Source organism: Equus caballus, chromosome 27, assembly GCF_041296265.1.
Source record: "Equus caballus isolate H_3958 breed thoroughbred chromosome 27, TB-T2T, whole genome shotgun sequence".
NCBI lineage: Eukaryota > Metazoa > Chordata > Mammalia > Perissodactyla > Equidae > Equus > Equus caballus.
Genome location: NC_091710.1, coordinates 49,949,427 through 49,963,972, shown reverse-complemented (window position 1 = coordinate 49,963,972; position 14,546 = coordinate 49,949,427). Strand labels below are relative to the sequence as shown.

At 39.3% G+C, this 14,546-nt stretch overlaps 1 protein-coding gene and 1 long non-coding RNA gene across 2 annotated transcripts; one reads left to right on the top strand and one right to left on the bottom strand.

Annotated features, from left to right (window-relative positions):
- Window positions 1-725: 725 nt before the first annotated feature.
- Window positions 726-2,156, bottom strand: LOC138921050 (uncharacterized). The gene is made up of 3 exons (XR_011433294.1): window positions 2,017-2,156; window positions 1,144-1,245; window positions 726-827 (listed from the first exon to the last, which is right to left on the bottom strand). It is a non-coding gene; the product is annotated as an uncharacterized lncRNA (long non-coding RNA).
- A 3,065-nt stretch (window positions 2,157-5,221) lies between these two features.
- Window positions 5,222-14,232, top strand: SPCS3 (signal peptidase complex subunit 3). The gene is made up of 5 exons (XM_023630550.2): window positions 5,222-5,573; window positions 7,075-7,148; window positions 9,235-9,311; window positions 12,364-12,479; window positions 13,439-14,232. The coding sequence occupies exons 1-5, from the start codon at window positions 5,431-5,433 to the stop codon at window positions 13,569-13,571; spliced, it is 543 nt and encodes a 180-aa protein (XP_023486318.1). The 5' UTR covers window positions 5,222-5,430; the 3' UTR covers window positions 13,572-14,232.
- Window positions 14,233-14,546: the final 314 nt, after the last annotated feature.

Below are 14,546 nucleotides of genomic sequence, written 5' to 3'. Positions count from 1 at the left end.
CTACGGTTTGTTCTTGCCTACATATCCAATTTAGCTTTGCGCTATATACCATTTTACCAATTTATGCTTTAAATAGTTGTTACTTCTGTCTGAAATGCATTTTTTTCCCATGGAAATTTCTTCAAAAATATTACAGTCTATGGATTCAGGGTATCTCAATTCCATTACAATTTTTTAGTATCTGTTAATATGCAAGATTCTATCCTGGACATTGAAAGAGAGAAAAAAAATGTACAACCCTCCATGATGGACAGTATAATTTATAGTCTCTTTCCGAAAAACATTTTAAATTGGAGTCCTCAATGTGTCAGATCTATAACATCCTCCTTTGCAGCAACTTGCTTAGGTAGTTTGGTGTTTCATGGACACTTTAGATATCCCTAACAACAACATATTTGATTGCAATGCTTATCTCTTGAGGCTTACCTCCTTTATCTACTGCTTAGCTATCTATGTGCACACAGCTGTCTTTAAAGTATTTCCTCATAAAATAATTTACTCCTCTTCTCTCTTCTTAACTGAGTGTTACAGAAGAATAATTATTTGCAGATAAGAAGGAAACTTGACCTTTATCCCAGAAGTCTCCTACTCTTCAGAAATATAACTAAGAATGTTTTCCCCAATTGACCATTCTCTACTTATTCAAGCGCTGACAAAGCGCTCCAATAGCTCTTCTTGCTACTGCCATTAGCTTCTGAGTAGAAATTATCAAAAAGCAGAAGATGTTTAGTGAAAAAGCACAAAACTTTAATTTGAGGTCTACAGTATTATTTTCGATAAATAACAGCCTCAACTTCCCTCTGTGTAATCTTGGTACCTTCAACAAGCTAAAAAAACAAAAATGCTTGGATCAAAAAGCATTAAGAGTAAAAGAAGAATACTTTATAATACTAAAGATTATCATCCACAACATTTAACAGTTACACAGCAAATTTTATAAAGCAGAAACCATAAAGATGAGAGGAAAACAGACAAAAACAAAACAAACCAAAAAAACCATTTGGAGGCTTTAACACACTGCTCTCAATACAAGAAAATCAAGAAAAAGAATTAACAAGTATATCACAGACACGACATAATCAATAAGGAAGATCTCATAGGTATGTATCAAAATCTGTAAACCATTAATAGAATATACATCACCTTTTCAAATGCACATGGGATATTCACAAAAATGATACTTCAGGCCACAAAGAAGATCTTAATAATCCAAGGAATAGAAATAATAAAAACAGCATTCTCTGCCTACATGAAGCAAAATCAGATATTAATTTAAAACAATCAAAAGAAAACAGGTCCTTCTTCTTGGAAATTTAAAACACACACACACACACAAATTACTCCTTAATCAAAGGAGACATACAAAATTTAAACACAATATATCAGAAATTTCAGGATACAGCTAAAGTAGTTATCATAACAATAAAATTAAAATATATCAATTAAATATCTAATTCCTAAAGCTAGTAAACCAAGGAAAAGTGGAATAGAAAAAATTGACAATATTAAAAACAAAAATTAATGAATAAGAAAACAAAGAACAGTAGAATTAATTAGGAAATGTAAAAAACAGTTTTTTTGAAAAAATCAACAAAGAAAAGATACTAATTAAAATAATAAAGAAAAAGGAAGATAGCACAGATATACGTAATTAGAATTAACAATTAATAGCTATCAAAATAGGAGAATAGCATCTCATGGGAATTTCTACCCAATTTTTAAAGATCAGATAACCCAAATGCTACTTAAAATATCCCAGGGTATAAAAAAACAAGGTAAGCTTACAAATTCATTTTGTAATTTGAGAAATATATTATAACCAACGAAGGAAAACACAGATCAATTTCACTTATGAATATTTATGACAATGACTTAAAAGAATAATTAGCAAAGAAAGCCCAAGAGCATATTAAAAAATTAGTTCACCATGACAAAATGAAGCTTATTCCAAGAATGCACAATGTATCAATATCAGGAAATCCATTCATATATTCCACCATATTAATAGTGTCTTACCTCATTCAGGCTGCTATGATAAACTACCATAGACTGGGTGGCTTAGAAACAACAGAAATTTATTTCTCACAGTTCTGGAGGCTCAGAAGTCTACGACCAAGGTGCTGGTAGATTCAGTGTCTGGTGAGAATCTGCCTCCTGGCTCACAGAGGGACTGTCTTCTCACTGTGTCCTCATATGAAGGAAGGGGCAAGGGAGTTCTCCGAGATCTCTTTTATAAGGGCACTCATCCCATTCATGAGGGCTCCACCCTCATGACCCGATCACCTGTGAAAGGCCCCATCTCTTAACACTATCACAATGGGTGATAGAATTTCAACATATGAATCTTGAGGGGTCACAAATATTTAGTCTATAGCACAGAGCTAGGGAGAAAAATTATATGATCACTTCCAAAGATACAGAAAATACATTTGAAGATAATTCAATACCATTTATGTTAAAAAAGCAAAAAGAAACCTCTGAACACAAAAAGAATTAGTGGCTATTTCCTTAATGTCAACATGATATACATATATATATAATATATGTATGCACATACACACACACAGACACTCACATCTCAAAGCCAGCATCTTCCTTGATGGAGAAACGAAAGAACCTTCTTGCTAAAGTCAGGAACAAGAAAAGGATGCTAATTATCTCCATGATTATTGAGCATTATGTTAGAAATGTTAGACACTGCAATGGACTAGAGAAAACAATTAGAAATATAAGAACTGGAAAGGAAAAAGGTGTAAAATGTTCTCTAATAAACATGATATGATTAAATATCTAGAAAATCCAAAGAAACAATTGGAGAAATATAACCAAGTAAGAGAATTTCCTTCTCCATCCCTATCTTGATCCTATTGCGGACTTACATGTGTTTTTGGCACGCCCATTCAAGTTCAAAACAGTGGTGTCATAACAATAATATTAATTTCATTTGTGGCTTGACAAACTACTTTCCTCAATATTGTGCAGACCCCAACCCTATCTAAGCAGTCGCTAAATCATACAGATTTTGCCTCTGAAATGTCCTTCTCAGTCTCCCTTTTCTCCATCCCATTGTTGTCATTCTCAGTCACATACTCTCTCTCTCTAACTTATAAATGGCTGTCAGTTTACTGATGCTACTCTTGTTTAATACATAATTTCTTGTGATATAAAGTCTCAACTCCTTGGCCTGGTTTTCTACAATAGGCCCTTAATTTACCTTTCCAGACTTATTTCTGCCTAATCCTTTCGACATACATTATTTAGCTGGACCAGACCACTGGGTATCTCTTAGACACATCTGTATTTGTAGTTCAGTCTCTTTTGGAATAATCTTCCTAGACATCAAGATCTGTAACAAACAAGCATCCTTTCTCCAAGTCATCCTATAACAAGAATACTAAACACCTCTTGTCTAGGCACTGTGCTAAATATTTTACAGATACTGCTTTGTCCCTTGTCACCACAGACGTGATTTCTTCCTCTTCTGACGTCCACAGCATTCTGTAACTTTCTTGGTATTCGTGTTACACGTTTCAGATTTCTGGTTTTATTTTATTGACTCTACTAGTTTATAAACTTCCTGAGGGTCAAAAGTAATTAGCACACGTCTTTGTATCATTTGCAACACAGTAGGCATTCAATAAATATTTGCTTGTGGGAATTAATAAAAGAAACCTTAACTAAGGAGCTGGGAAGGCCTGTAGGGGGAGCACTCACACCCTGCCATACATGTTTGATTACAGGGAACAGGAAGAGACCACCGCCAGCACCTTCCCTAGGAAGTAAAATTCCTTTACTACAAGGAAGATTTCTCTCCCCAACCAGCAACAGCCTGGCCAATGCGAAGCCGGCTGCCGTCCTGAACTGTTACTTTCCCCTAGTGGGACAGCCCCTCCTCACTTACCTCCTTCGTTCTCTGGATTTGCCAGTGGTTTGCCATAACATGCACATCCTCAATTGCAATTCTTTTGGCTTTTCCTAAATAAACTCATTTTGAGGGTAAACTAATAGGAGAATTTGCTTTTTAAGTTAACATGCTTCGTTGAATAAACTGTGGCTGCCTGGACTATAAAAATTTAGGTTTCAAACGCAACTCAGGATCTCTCTTTAGTTCATTCATTTTTCATTATTGGGCTCTATTCCAACTTAGCCTCATTAACGCCGTACTCTCAAAGGCTAGAACTAGAACTGTACCTGGCACATAGTAGGCACTTAGTGACAATCCTAAATGTATTGCTGTATGAAAATTAATTGAATGCTAATGAATAAAGCAAAGAAAAAAGGGCTCAACCATGGACAATGTAAACCAGCATCAGCGTCAGATCAACATTTTCTGGTTCGCATCTATCATATACCAGCTCAAGTCTTCTAGACCTCTTTTGATTTGCGGATGCAAAGTTTTAAAAAAAATTAATTTCAGCGGATTACTGGACCCTCTGAATCCCATTTTTATAATTACAAAAATCCCCAGCGGTGAAAGGAACAAACGTGTCGGCAGACTGTATATTTAAAGTCAGGGACTGGCAGTCTGAACCCCGAGGCCCTTTATGGCCAATATATATTAATAGCTCGGTGATTTTAAATTCTTATACATAGTGCTGTACAGCAATTCCACAGCCATCTCCTTTGATCCTAAGTACCCGGTGAGGTTATCCTTTTAGTTATGGGAAATACCATGTTAAAATGCAAACATTGAGAACTGGTAGCATCAACCCTTATCGTCTAAAACAGCTTTAGCTGCCCCTGGAAGGCAAAGCATTAATAGGAACTGGACTCAAGTTGGACGTGGAAAGGAAAGGAAAGGCGGACTGCTCTGAGGGACCCGAGCGGCCTCTTTTCCTCCCTCTCCCCACACCCTCCACAGAAACCTAAAGTGCTAACTTTGACCGGTTTGACAAAGGGGAGGATTCGGCGTTTTGCAAAGTGCTGCTTCCAAACGTGACACGTCAGGACACGCCCCAAACTACCTTGCCTTGCCGCGGGGGTTAAGGTTAAATCAATGAAACACCAGCTATCACGAAGCCGCAGTTCCAGAACACCCGACTCAGGGACGGAGAAAGAGACGCGGGCGAGCCAAGGGGTCGAAGGAGGGGAAGCGAGGACGGCGGGGGGCGGGCCTTCCGTGGAGAAGCCCCGCCCCCTCCCTTGCTCGTCGCTGATTGGCGGCGGCGACAGGCCGCCGGGGGCGGGGCGGGCCCGCGCGCTGCTCGGCTCCCCTGTCTGCGAGGGCCGGTCCGCCCGGTGGGCGTGTCCCGGGAGGCGGGCGCGCGCGCGCTCGCTCACGTCGGAGGACCGGAAAGGAGGCGGGGCCGCGGCGGGGCGCGCTCCCGGAACGCGCGCGGCGCAGGAGGCGCGGGTCGCAGGGAGCCGGTCCGCGGCCGGAGCGGGTCCCCGGGGTGCGTGCGGAGCAGGGCTCTCGGGGAGACGGGCGCCATGAACACGGTGCTGTCGCGGGCGAACTCGCTGTTCGCCTTCTCGCTGAGCGTGATGGCGGCGCTCACCTTCGGCTGCTTCATCACCACCGCCTTCAAAGACAGGAGCGTGCCGGTGCGGCTGCACGTCTCGCGGATCATGCTGTGAGTGCGGCCGAGCCGGGCCCGCGGGGCAGGGCGCCGGGGCCGGGCCGGGGTGGGCGCGGGGGCCGCGGGCGGGGCGTCGGCGCCGCCCGGGGTCCCCACCTGAGCGGCCGTCGCCCCCGAGGGCGGACGTCCGGGGGGACCGCTCCGGCTTCCCCTCGGACTCCCGGCGTCCTCGGCGAACTCCCGGGCTTGCTCTTAAATGTTCATTCGGAGCGGTCCTCGGTCGCCGCTCGCTTCCTTCCTGTTCCTCACTTCCCTCCGCCCACGCCGGCCAATGAGGGAGCAACACACCAGCACAGCCGCGCCGCCGCCGCCGCCTCCGGGCCGGCCTCCGTGCTTCCCGCGGCGGCTCCTGGGGGCCGCTCGCAGCCTGAGTTCGTGCCCCCGGCTTGACATCCCCTCTCCCGTTTTTGTCTTCCCTCCTCCCGTGGGGCGGTGAATGCTCGCAGCTGCTTTGAAGTTGGCAGGAGCTGTTGGGAGAGCATCGAACATCCCAGCTCTCAGCTCCAGCGTGGTTTTTATTTTTCAAGAGCCAGTCGCTCGAATAAATATGCGAAGATGCCAAAAATGGCATTTCGGAATGACATTGTCCTTTGGCTGATGCCTGGTTTTGTTTTTTTTTTTTTTTTCCTTGATAATTTTTACTCTCGGGCACTTTTTTCTTTGAGACGTAGCCTTTTTAAAATTTGGTTCTCCGATCTTTTCCTCCATCCCATCTTCCAACAAGTCCTGTCACGTTCTTCCACCTTAGTGTTGGTTCGTTCTTTGTCAGAATCGCCAACCATCCTGTCATTTAATAGCTAACCCCCTCCTTTTTTTTGGCCATGTTGATGTTTGTTAGACACTATTTTTTAGATTCAAATAGACCCCGGGTGGAAGTCAGCGCTGCCGCTGTCAAGTCCATGAGGGTCTCGAAGAGCTTGGCGCAGAGTAAACGCCGAACAAACAACCGTTAGCTGCTGCTGCTGTTAATCTTGAGCAAGTTTCTTACCATTTTGGGGCGTTAATTTCCTTTTGTCTAAAATGGAAGTAATACCCAACTCGTAGGCTGTTCTGGGGATTATTTGAGATAATTGTGAAACCTGGACCTCACCTGGTGGACCTGACACGTAGTAGGCTGTCAATCAGTAGCAGTTACCATTTTATCTTAGTTTTCCACACCACCTTGTAGTCATCTGTAACTTTCTTCTGCTCCTTCTTCCAGATCTCTCGATAGCAAGTATTTACACTTTGAGCGTTTTTCTCTCCCTCCTGGGTTTTGTTAGGAATTCTCTGAGGTTTAGGAAAGTAGCTGAAGACCTGCTTTTATGTTGGATTCGAATGTTGATCCTGTTTTCACGCTTCACATGTTTCTCTGATTTTTCCTTGTTTCTTTGCGTGATTGTGCTCTGACCTGTGCACACAACTAGAGCCTGCCTTGCACGTTATCTGAGGAATGATGTGAATTCTGTGTGCTGTTATGTTTGAAGGATGGTAAAACTTTTATCTTTCCTTCTAGAAAAAATGTCGAAGACTTCACCGGACCCAGAGAAAGAAGTGATCTGGGATTCATTACGTTTGATATAACTGCTGATATCCTTTAAGAAAATATTTCATTGCTTTGTCTGTAGTTGGATAATAATATTCATCTTGTTTAGTGATTTGGGGGACAGTGAGGCTGACTCTCCCCTGAATCAACCAGACCTTGCAGACTTCTATACCTATCAGTAAAATAGTGTTAATACATCCTCATTCACCCCTCCAGAAAACTTAGAGATTCATGAGTTATTATGTGAACATACTTTAAATTCTTCACAGAAATATTAAATAGATGGAAAGCTTCAAGGGACTTTGAATCTGTATTTAGGAAAGAAAAAATGAAATTAGATCATTTAGGTTAAGGAAGGAAGAATGTTACCAGTGCTCATCCTACGTAGATGGAATATTTCACGTATAATCCCAAAGAATATGTCTGTGTTTTTTGATAGCAGAGAGAAACATATATTAAAAAACTGACTTGGATCTGTTAAGGTTCAGAAGGTCATTATCAAAGTGATTTTTGGTAGGCCATATTAGCATTTTGTCATAGTTCTTTTTATAAGTACTTTTATAATAAGACATCTTAGCAATTAAAAGAGTTACTTTAAAATGGGGATGACTTAAATATTTTCTCTTTGAATTTCCACCTTTTGACAGCTCTGATCATTTTGGCCAGTTTAATCTTCTTTTAGGGTCTTAGATTAATATCTTGGTAGCATTGTTCCCTGCCACTTCTAGCCTGATTTCACCTGCCTTTTGAAAGACCCCAGGATTCACGTTGGTTATGGAGATTGAAGTGTCTGAATTTGTGTAAAGCAACTGTCTGAACAGTTGAAGCAGATCATGGCCATGGGGAGTTTACCTGCCCCTTTCCTACCATGGAATTACTTTTAACTTGATTTTTTAGAAATAAGTTACTGGGTTTAGAAGTAGAGTAGGAATTAGTTCTAGAGTCACTTATTAAGGAAATAGAGTACACCACCAGAAAACTCCTATGCTAAACTTTGTGTCTGCTTTTAAATCTTCACATCGTTTTTTAAAAAATCTCCTCTAGGGGCCGGCTCCATGGCCTAGTGGTTAGGTTCTCGCGGTCTGCTGCACTGGCCCAGGGTTCGGATCCTGGGCGCGGACATGACACCGCTCTTCAGGCCATGTTGAGGTGGTGTCCCACATCCCACAATTAGAAGGACCTGCAACTAAGATATACAACTATATACAGGGGGAGTTTTGGGAGATAAAGCAGGAAAAAAAAAAAAAAGATTGGCAACAGTTGTTAGCCCAGGTGCCAGGTGTTAAAAAAAACTCCTCTAGTAGGAGGGAGTTTGGATCTAGTGTGAAATCAGGAACTTTGTGTATCTGGAGAATTGTAAGGATATTTCCTGATATCACAACTACTATATTTTATATTCTTAATCTCTTCATTTATAGTTTAGTCAGATTTTCTTAATGATGCCACCAAAACTTGAAATTGTTCTTAGAGCTTTCCTAGATGTCTCCATTCTCAAATAGTGATTCTTAGTGGATATGCATATCTAAAAGTGGCATGTCACGAAGGTGTTGCTATCAGTACGTAAACACGTATAATCAAATGACAACATTTACATATAATGCTTAATACAATACAACATTAACTCCATTAATTTCTCAGTGGCACCAGTATTGTAATTAATCTTGGTGAGTTTTTTGCACTCTGGTAAATTGATAAAACCAAATTAGTGTTCAGCTGCATATTTTTACCAAAGCACTTGGTGGATTGAGATATTTTGATCTCGAGTGGCATGTGTCCAAAAGCGACATGTACAGTTTAGTATGCTTGGTTTAATTATGTGTGCCTTGGTCACATTGCGTATCCTTAAATTCAGTTGTGATGATTGGTGATACTTTAGAACTGGGGTGGAATCATGTGCTTGAAATACAGTCCTCTTTCTTTTAGACTTAGGTAGTTGATGTTACAGAAAACTAAATTTTGTATTTATTTTTCTGTTAATCAAAGTATATCAGCCAGTAATGCTTGGAGGAGCAAGGGAGGATGCTGATAATCTCACTGATCAGTATCAGTATTGTTATGGATAATTAAGAGTAACATCTTTTTAAAAGTTGTGTGCTGCTTCATGATTGGTATATTCCTTAATTTGTTTACATCTAGAGAATATATTTGATTGGAATGTTAAGCAGTTGTTTCTTTATCTATCAGCAGAATATTCAACAAAAAATAATGTAAGTATTTATATACAAGTGTTTTGATAGATATTTAAAACCTCATTTTTTATGAAAGAGGATAAATTTTGTACATTCAAAATACCTGACTGGAGTAGTTTAATGAAAATCAGAAGCCTGTGGAGAAGTGGCTCTACCAAGACATTATCTCCTTTAATAGCCTGTCTTTTTTTCCTGTCTGTTTCTGTCACTCTTTAGCATTGTGGTCTTCAGAATGGAGTGCATGCAAGCTGATCCATAAGTATGTAAGGAAAACAATTAACAGCTACTATTTCTTCTCTTAGGGTTCTAAGAAGAGTTTCCAGGTTTTTAGTTCCTTCAACTTTTTACTTGATGTTAGCATGGAGTGTGGCAACTTCCAAACTCCTTACATGCCATACTGGACACCGGAAGTCTATTTATATGTTTCTCAATTTAAAATAAAAGTTAAACTTTACTACTACTTGCTATGTGGACTGACATCAAGACTCATAGTCAGTTCTTAATTCAGATGGGCACGTGCCTTCTACAACATGCAAATTCTCCAGAGGAAGAGGAGCAGTTCTCTAGGGCCACAGCTTGATCAGGCTACATGCATACATTCAATCAGTCATTTTCAGCATTTTGCAAAGTTTTGCAGAATATACCCAGTGAAGTGGATTGTATTATCTAGTTAAGATAATGCTAATGGTCCTAGCACATGTTAGCAGCAGGAAAATGGCAGAGTTGATATGTCTGTTCCTCTTTTGAGCCGCTCAGCCCCATTAAAGGATTAAAACAAAAAGAGAACCTAGATAGATCTAGATCTGATAAAAAGTTGGCTGAGAAAATTCAGCATTAGTCAAGAAGACTGTTTGAAATGCAAAGTTATATTCACTACTAAGGATGATATTATCTAATGATAATATATATTATGTACATAATTTGTAGATAAAGATACGTATTTTGGGATTTGTGCTCAAAATTTTAATTCATGATCAAAAACCTTAGGAGACCATTTGCAATGATGAGATCAGAAAGGATGTTGCTGCGCTGAGTATACCAGGAAATGGGGAGGCGGTGGTGTCGCTGCTCACTCAGCTATAGTACCCTTTAAGCTAAAATATTCTGTCTCCACGGCTACGGCTAGAGAGATAGACAGCAAGATATTTGAGTCAACAAAATTTGTGACCTATGTTCTTACCCAGATACGTAATCAAAAGCTGTAAAGATAACTAATTTTTTAATCATCTCTTATTTTAAAATCCATCTAAATATTTATATTTTTCTTTTTATAATACATGATGTGAGCTGTTTTGATAGTCTTATTAAGCTGTGTTTCTGCAATTAATTAATATCTCTATTGAGACATATTTTTCTTTGTTTTGGAGTTGTATGGGATTCACCAATTTCAGTACTTAAAGTAGTCTTTTTAATCATAAATAAGGGTTTATCAGAAGTTTTATAATTAAAAGCTATTAAACTATTGGGTTAAAACCTATTAAAACTATTAGTTTGTAATTGAAATTTATTAATCCACTCTGATTTAGAGCTTTTGTTGCAGTTAGAGTAAGGGTTAAGCTATATAGAATATTGCAAAGACAGAAATCTCCTAAAAGTGTAAGGTGGATGATTCTGATAAGTGAATTAAAATATGAAGGTGAACTCTGGAGTTAAAGTGTGCTTCCTGTTGTTTTCACTTGAGTCACCCTGTGTTTGTCATCAGCATAGCCTGGAGGTCTTATAGTTAGAGGTGAGTCTGCTCTTGTCTTGTATTTGAACTGTATTCATTTTCAAGGGATGACAAATTTATCCGTTGATTGGTTTGATTAGTTAATTGGAATTTTATCACTTCCATTCACTGTACATTTATTTGAGCATATGTTTTCTGCCAGGTATTAGGCACTAGGAATATTGAGTTGAATAAGTTTTATCCCTGCCCTTAAGAATCAACAAAATGTTAAAAGGAACAGATAGAAAAAATCATGCTGAAGATGAGTAACAACTGTAAACACATTCTACAGGCCTCAGCAAATTCCCCAAATAACTATGACATCTTGGTGACGGTATACCTAAATTATAGTCATCATTGTCAGTCAGAACCAGCGTGACCAGTAAGTGAACACAGTTTGGGATTTGATAGGTTCTTGCTTTGGTGAATGAATATACATAAAAAGATTTCACTCTGGCATGGCTTTGATTCTGTGGTCTTCAGTCTTGATGTTTCTTTTTAATCTTAAAAAGAGGCTTAAAGGTGAAGATTTGACTCCTCATTTAGAAATAACTCTTCGCAGTTCTCTTTAGTGAACGTGGTCACAGTTTGCTGAGCACTGGCCTCACAAGCTAATGGACGATAGCCTGCTAAGAGCAAATGTCTTGGGATTTAGTAGGGGTCACAAATGTATTTTCTTTTCATTTCATGCCCCTAATTTTCTAGACAGCTTGTTTATGATATGTCAAAATAGCGACTTAAAAGAATTGTCTGACTTGTAGGTTTTACCATAATAAAACAATGATGTGCCTATGTTTTTTAATTTGAAGGAAAAAAATCTTTAAAAGGCTCCATTTCTTTAGTGATTCCGTGATAATTTAAAAACCTCAGAGATACATGAACTTTTATGACATAATCTGCCAGTGGTGACCTGTATTAACAGTGTGATGGAACAGCGATTAGTTCTATCCCCGTACAGGGTCCACACCGGTCTGGAGGGTCTTCGAAATTGTACAGGGAAAAGTGATTTAAAAGAATTCCTCCCTTCCAGGGATTCTAATCCCTTCTGTTTCTCCAAGGACCTCACTCTGGAGAGCACGTGTCTAAAACCTTGTACTAAGTTCTGAGGGCCCTAAGTAATACCTTTGCCTTAGCAAAAGGAATGATTTTCTTTAGGGGGATATCTTTCTTTTGTCCAAGGAAAGTGTGATGCTGCTGCTTGTCTCTAACCACTTGGCGTCATTTTGTCTGCTTTAGGATTTTCTCAATTCCCTTAAAGTCGGATTCATTAATACAAATTAAACTGTTTACTTACCAATACTTTTAATTTGACAAAGATGCTATTTCTGATGAGTTGTCTAATTAATTTTCATTTTAATGTAGGCTCTCAACCAAGTTGTCCTTTGGGACAAGATTGTTCTGAGAGGTGATAATCCGAAGCTGCTGCTGAAAGATATGAAAACAAAATATTTTTTCTTTGACGATGGAAATGGTCTCAAGTGAGCAATTCTTTGTCATTTTTTTCATTTAATGAAACGTGAAGGGGGGAGAAAGATGTGTTTCTATTCTAAAGAAAAATATTAGAGGGTAAAAAGAGGAAAGTTGAGAGAGAAGAACAGTATTTATACAGATCTGAAGTGGAAGATTGGCTAGAAATACTGCCCCACAAACCGGGATGTCAGATAAGAGCTCAGTTTTTTGGCAGTTTGTGAAATGTAATAGTGACACTAGTCAAGGCCTGTGGGCTCTGCTCGGGAGTGCCCGGGGGGCCTGGGCCTGCTGCTGTGGAGGTAGGATGTTGATGGTTGGAGGGCTCCCTCCGTGACCCATGTGAGGGGGACCTAGCAGGGAAACCGTAGTGAGGAAGCCCGCGCTGGGCTCGGAGTTGGTGCTGAGGTTTCTAGTTTTGCTTCCCTTAACTTCTGTGAACCTCGGTTAACTTTTATACAAAATGAAGGCATTCGAATGGTTGATCTTTTGGGTCATTTTTAGCTCAGCTCTGTGAGTAAACAGGGGAAGCAATTTTAGGGGAGAGCTGTTTTAACCAGACCTCTGCTTTTGCAGATGAAAAATTCCAGCTGTGAGAGATTTTGATTTGTTAGGTTTGCCCATCTGGATACTGATAGAATTAGGTCTCCAAGCATTGTCTTCTGATTTCTGGCTCATCTCTCTCTTTATATTCTCGGTGTTTTACTCACTCAAGCTTCTTGGTTGATGCTCTGAGAACTGCAACAGTGAGTTTGGCTAGGTCATTGTGGGGTACCTGCACATAGAAGGCTAGTGTTTCCCAGCGCTGTTCTTGGCTTTCGAAAGACTTGAGAAAAGTTTGTAGATTAGGACTCTAGTTAGGAATAGCTGGTTGCATATAAAGTATTTGATGCCTCAATGCTTGAATTAAAATGTTTTTATTGAACTACAAGTGTTTCTGCTGACATCTGTTTATTGTATCTTTTTATAGGGGAAACAGGAATGTCACTTTAACCCTGTCTTGGAACGTTGTACCAAATGCTGGAATTCTACCTCTTGTGACAGGATCAGGACATGTATCTGTCCCATTTCCAGATACATATGAAATAACGAAGAGTTATTAAATTATTCTGAATTTGAAACAACATATTTTTATACTTAACGAAGTGTATCTCATTTATCTCTTCCCTTGCATCTTCTTTTGTTCTTGGTTGATAGTTTTTTTTTTTTTTTTGGTTATAAGAACTAACATCAAAAGGCGTATTTGAAGGGAAAGGTTAATGTGCCACTTAAACTTAATTTTACAAACAAAACACAAAAAAAGAAGGCCACCGGAGCGGAGTGTTAAAAGAATAAGACAACTACATAATAAGGATTTGTAAAAATTAAAATCTGAAGTATTCTCTGTATTTCCATTATTCTTTATGGAATATAAAGTGAGCATGAAGGGTAGTTAAAACTTTCAGGTGCCTGTGGAGTTATGAGAACTCTGTTTTATGCCTTGCATTCATGCAAGTTCACAGTGGATGTGCTTTAGAAGTAGACATTCTCTTCTATCTTAGAGTATGTCTGATTACTGGAAAAATTAATATGATTATTTATGAGAAGCCTAGTTTACAAAATAGCCAAAAGTGATGGAGTTTTATTCCATTTGTCTTAGGAATGCCCATAATGCTTGTTTTTCTTACAGGTGACTAGCAACTTTCTCCAGACTTAAAGACTAAATACCTCTTTATATGCTGTAAATCATTCTAACTCATTTTAAAGTCTCTTAAGTCAACCAAATATGTGTCTTTCAGTGCTTTCTCTAAAAATGTTCCATTGTATTATATCTGTGTGTGACTTCTTAGCGTTGCCATTGAAAGTCGAAATATTTGCATGGTTTACCCTCTGAGTTAAGTTTGTTCTAGTGAACATGTCTAGTGCCACTGAGTGGTAATTATGTAAAGTTTTCTGTAGGTCCACATTTTAATAATTACTGGGGTAATAATATTTGGTGTGCTTTTGCATTTACAGGCACTCTTGTGTACTTTACTGTGTGTTATCTTCAATAATCTGATGAGGTTACGTGTAGTGCAAATGTTAGTTCTTTGCAGATG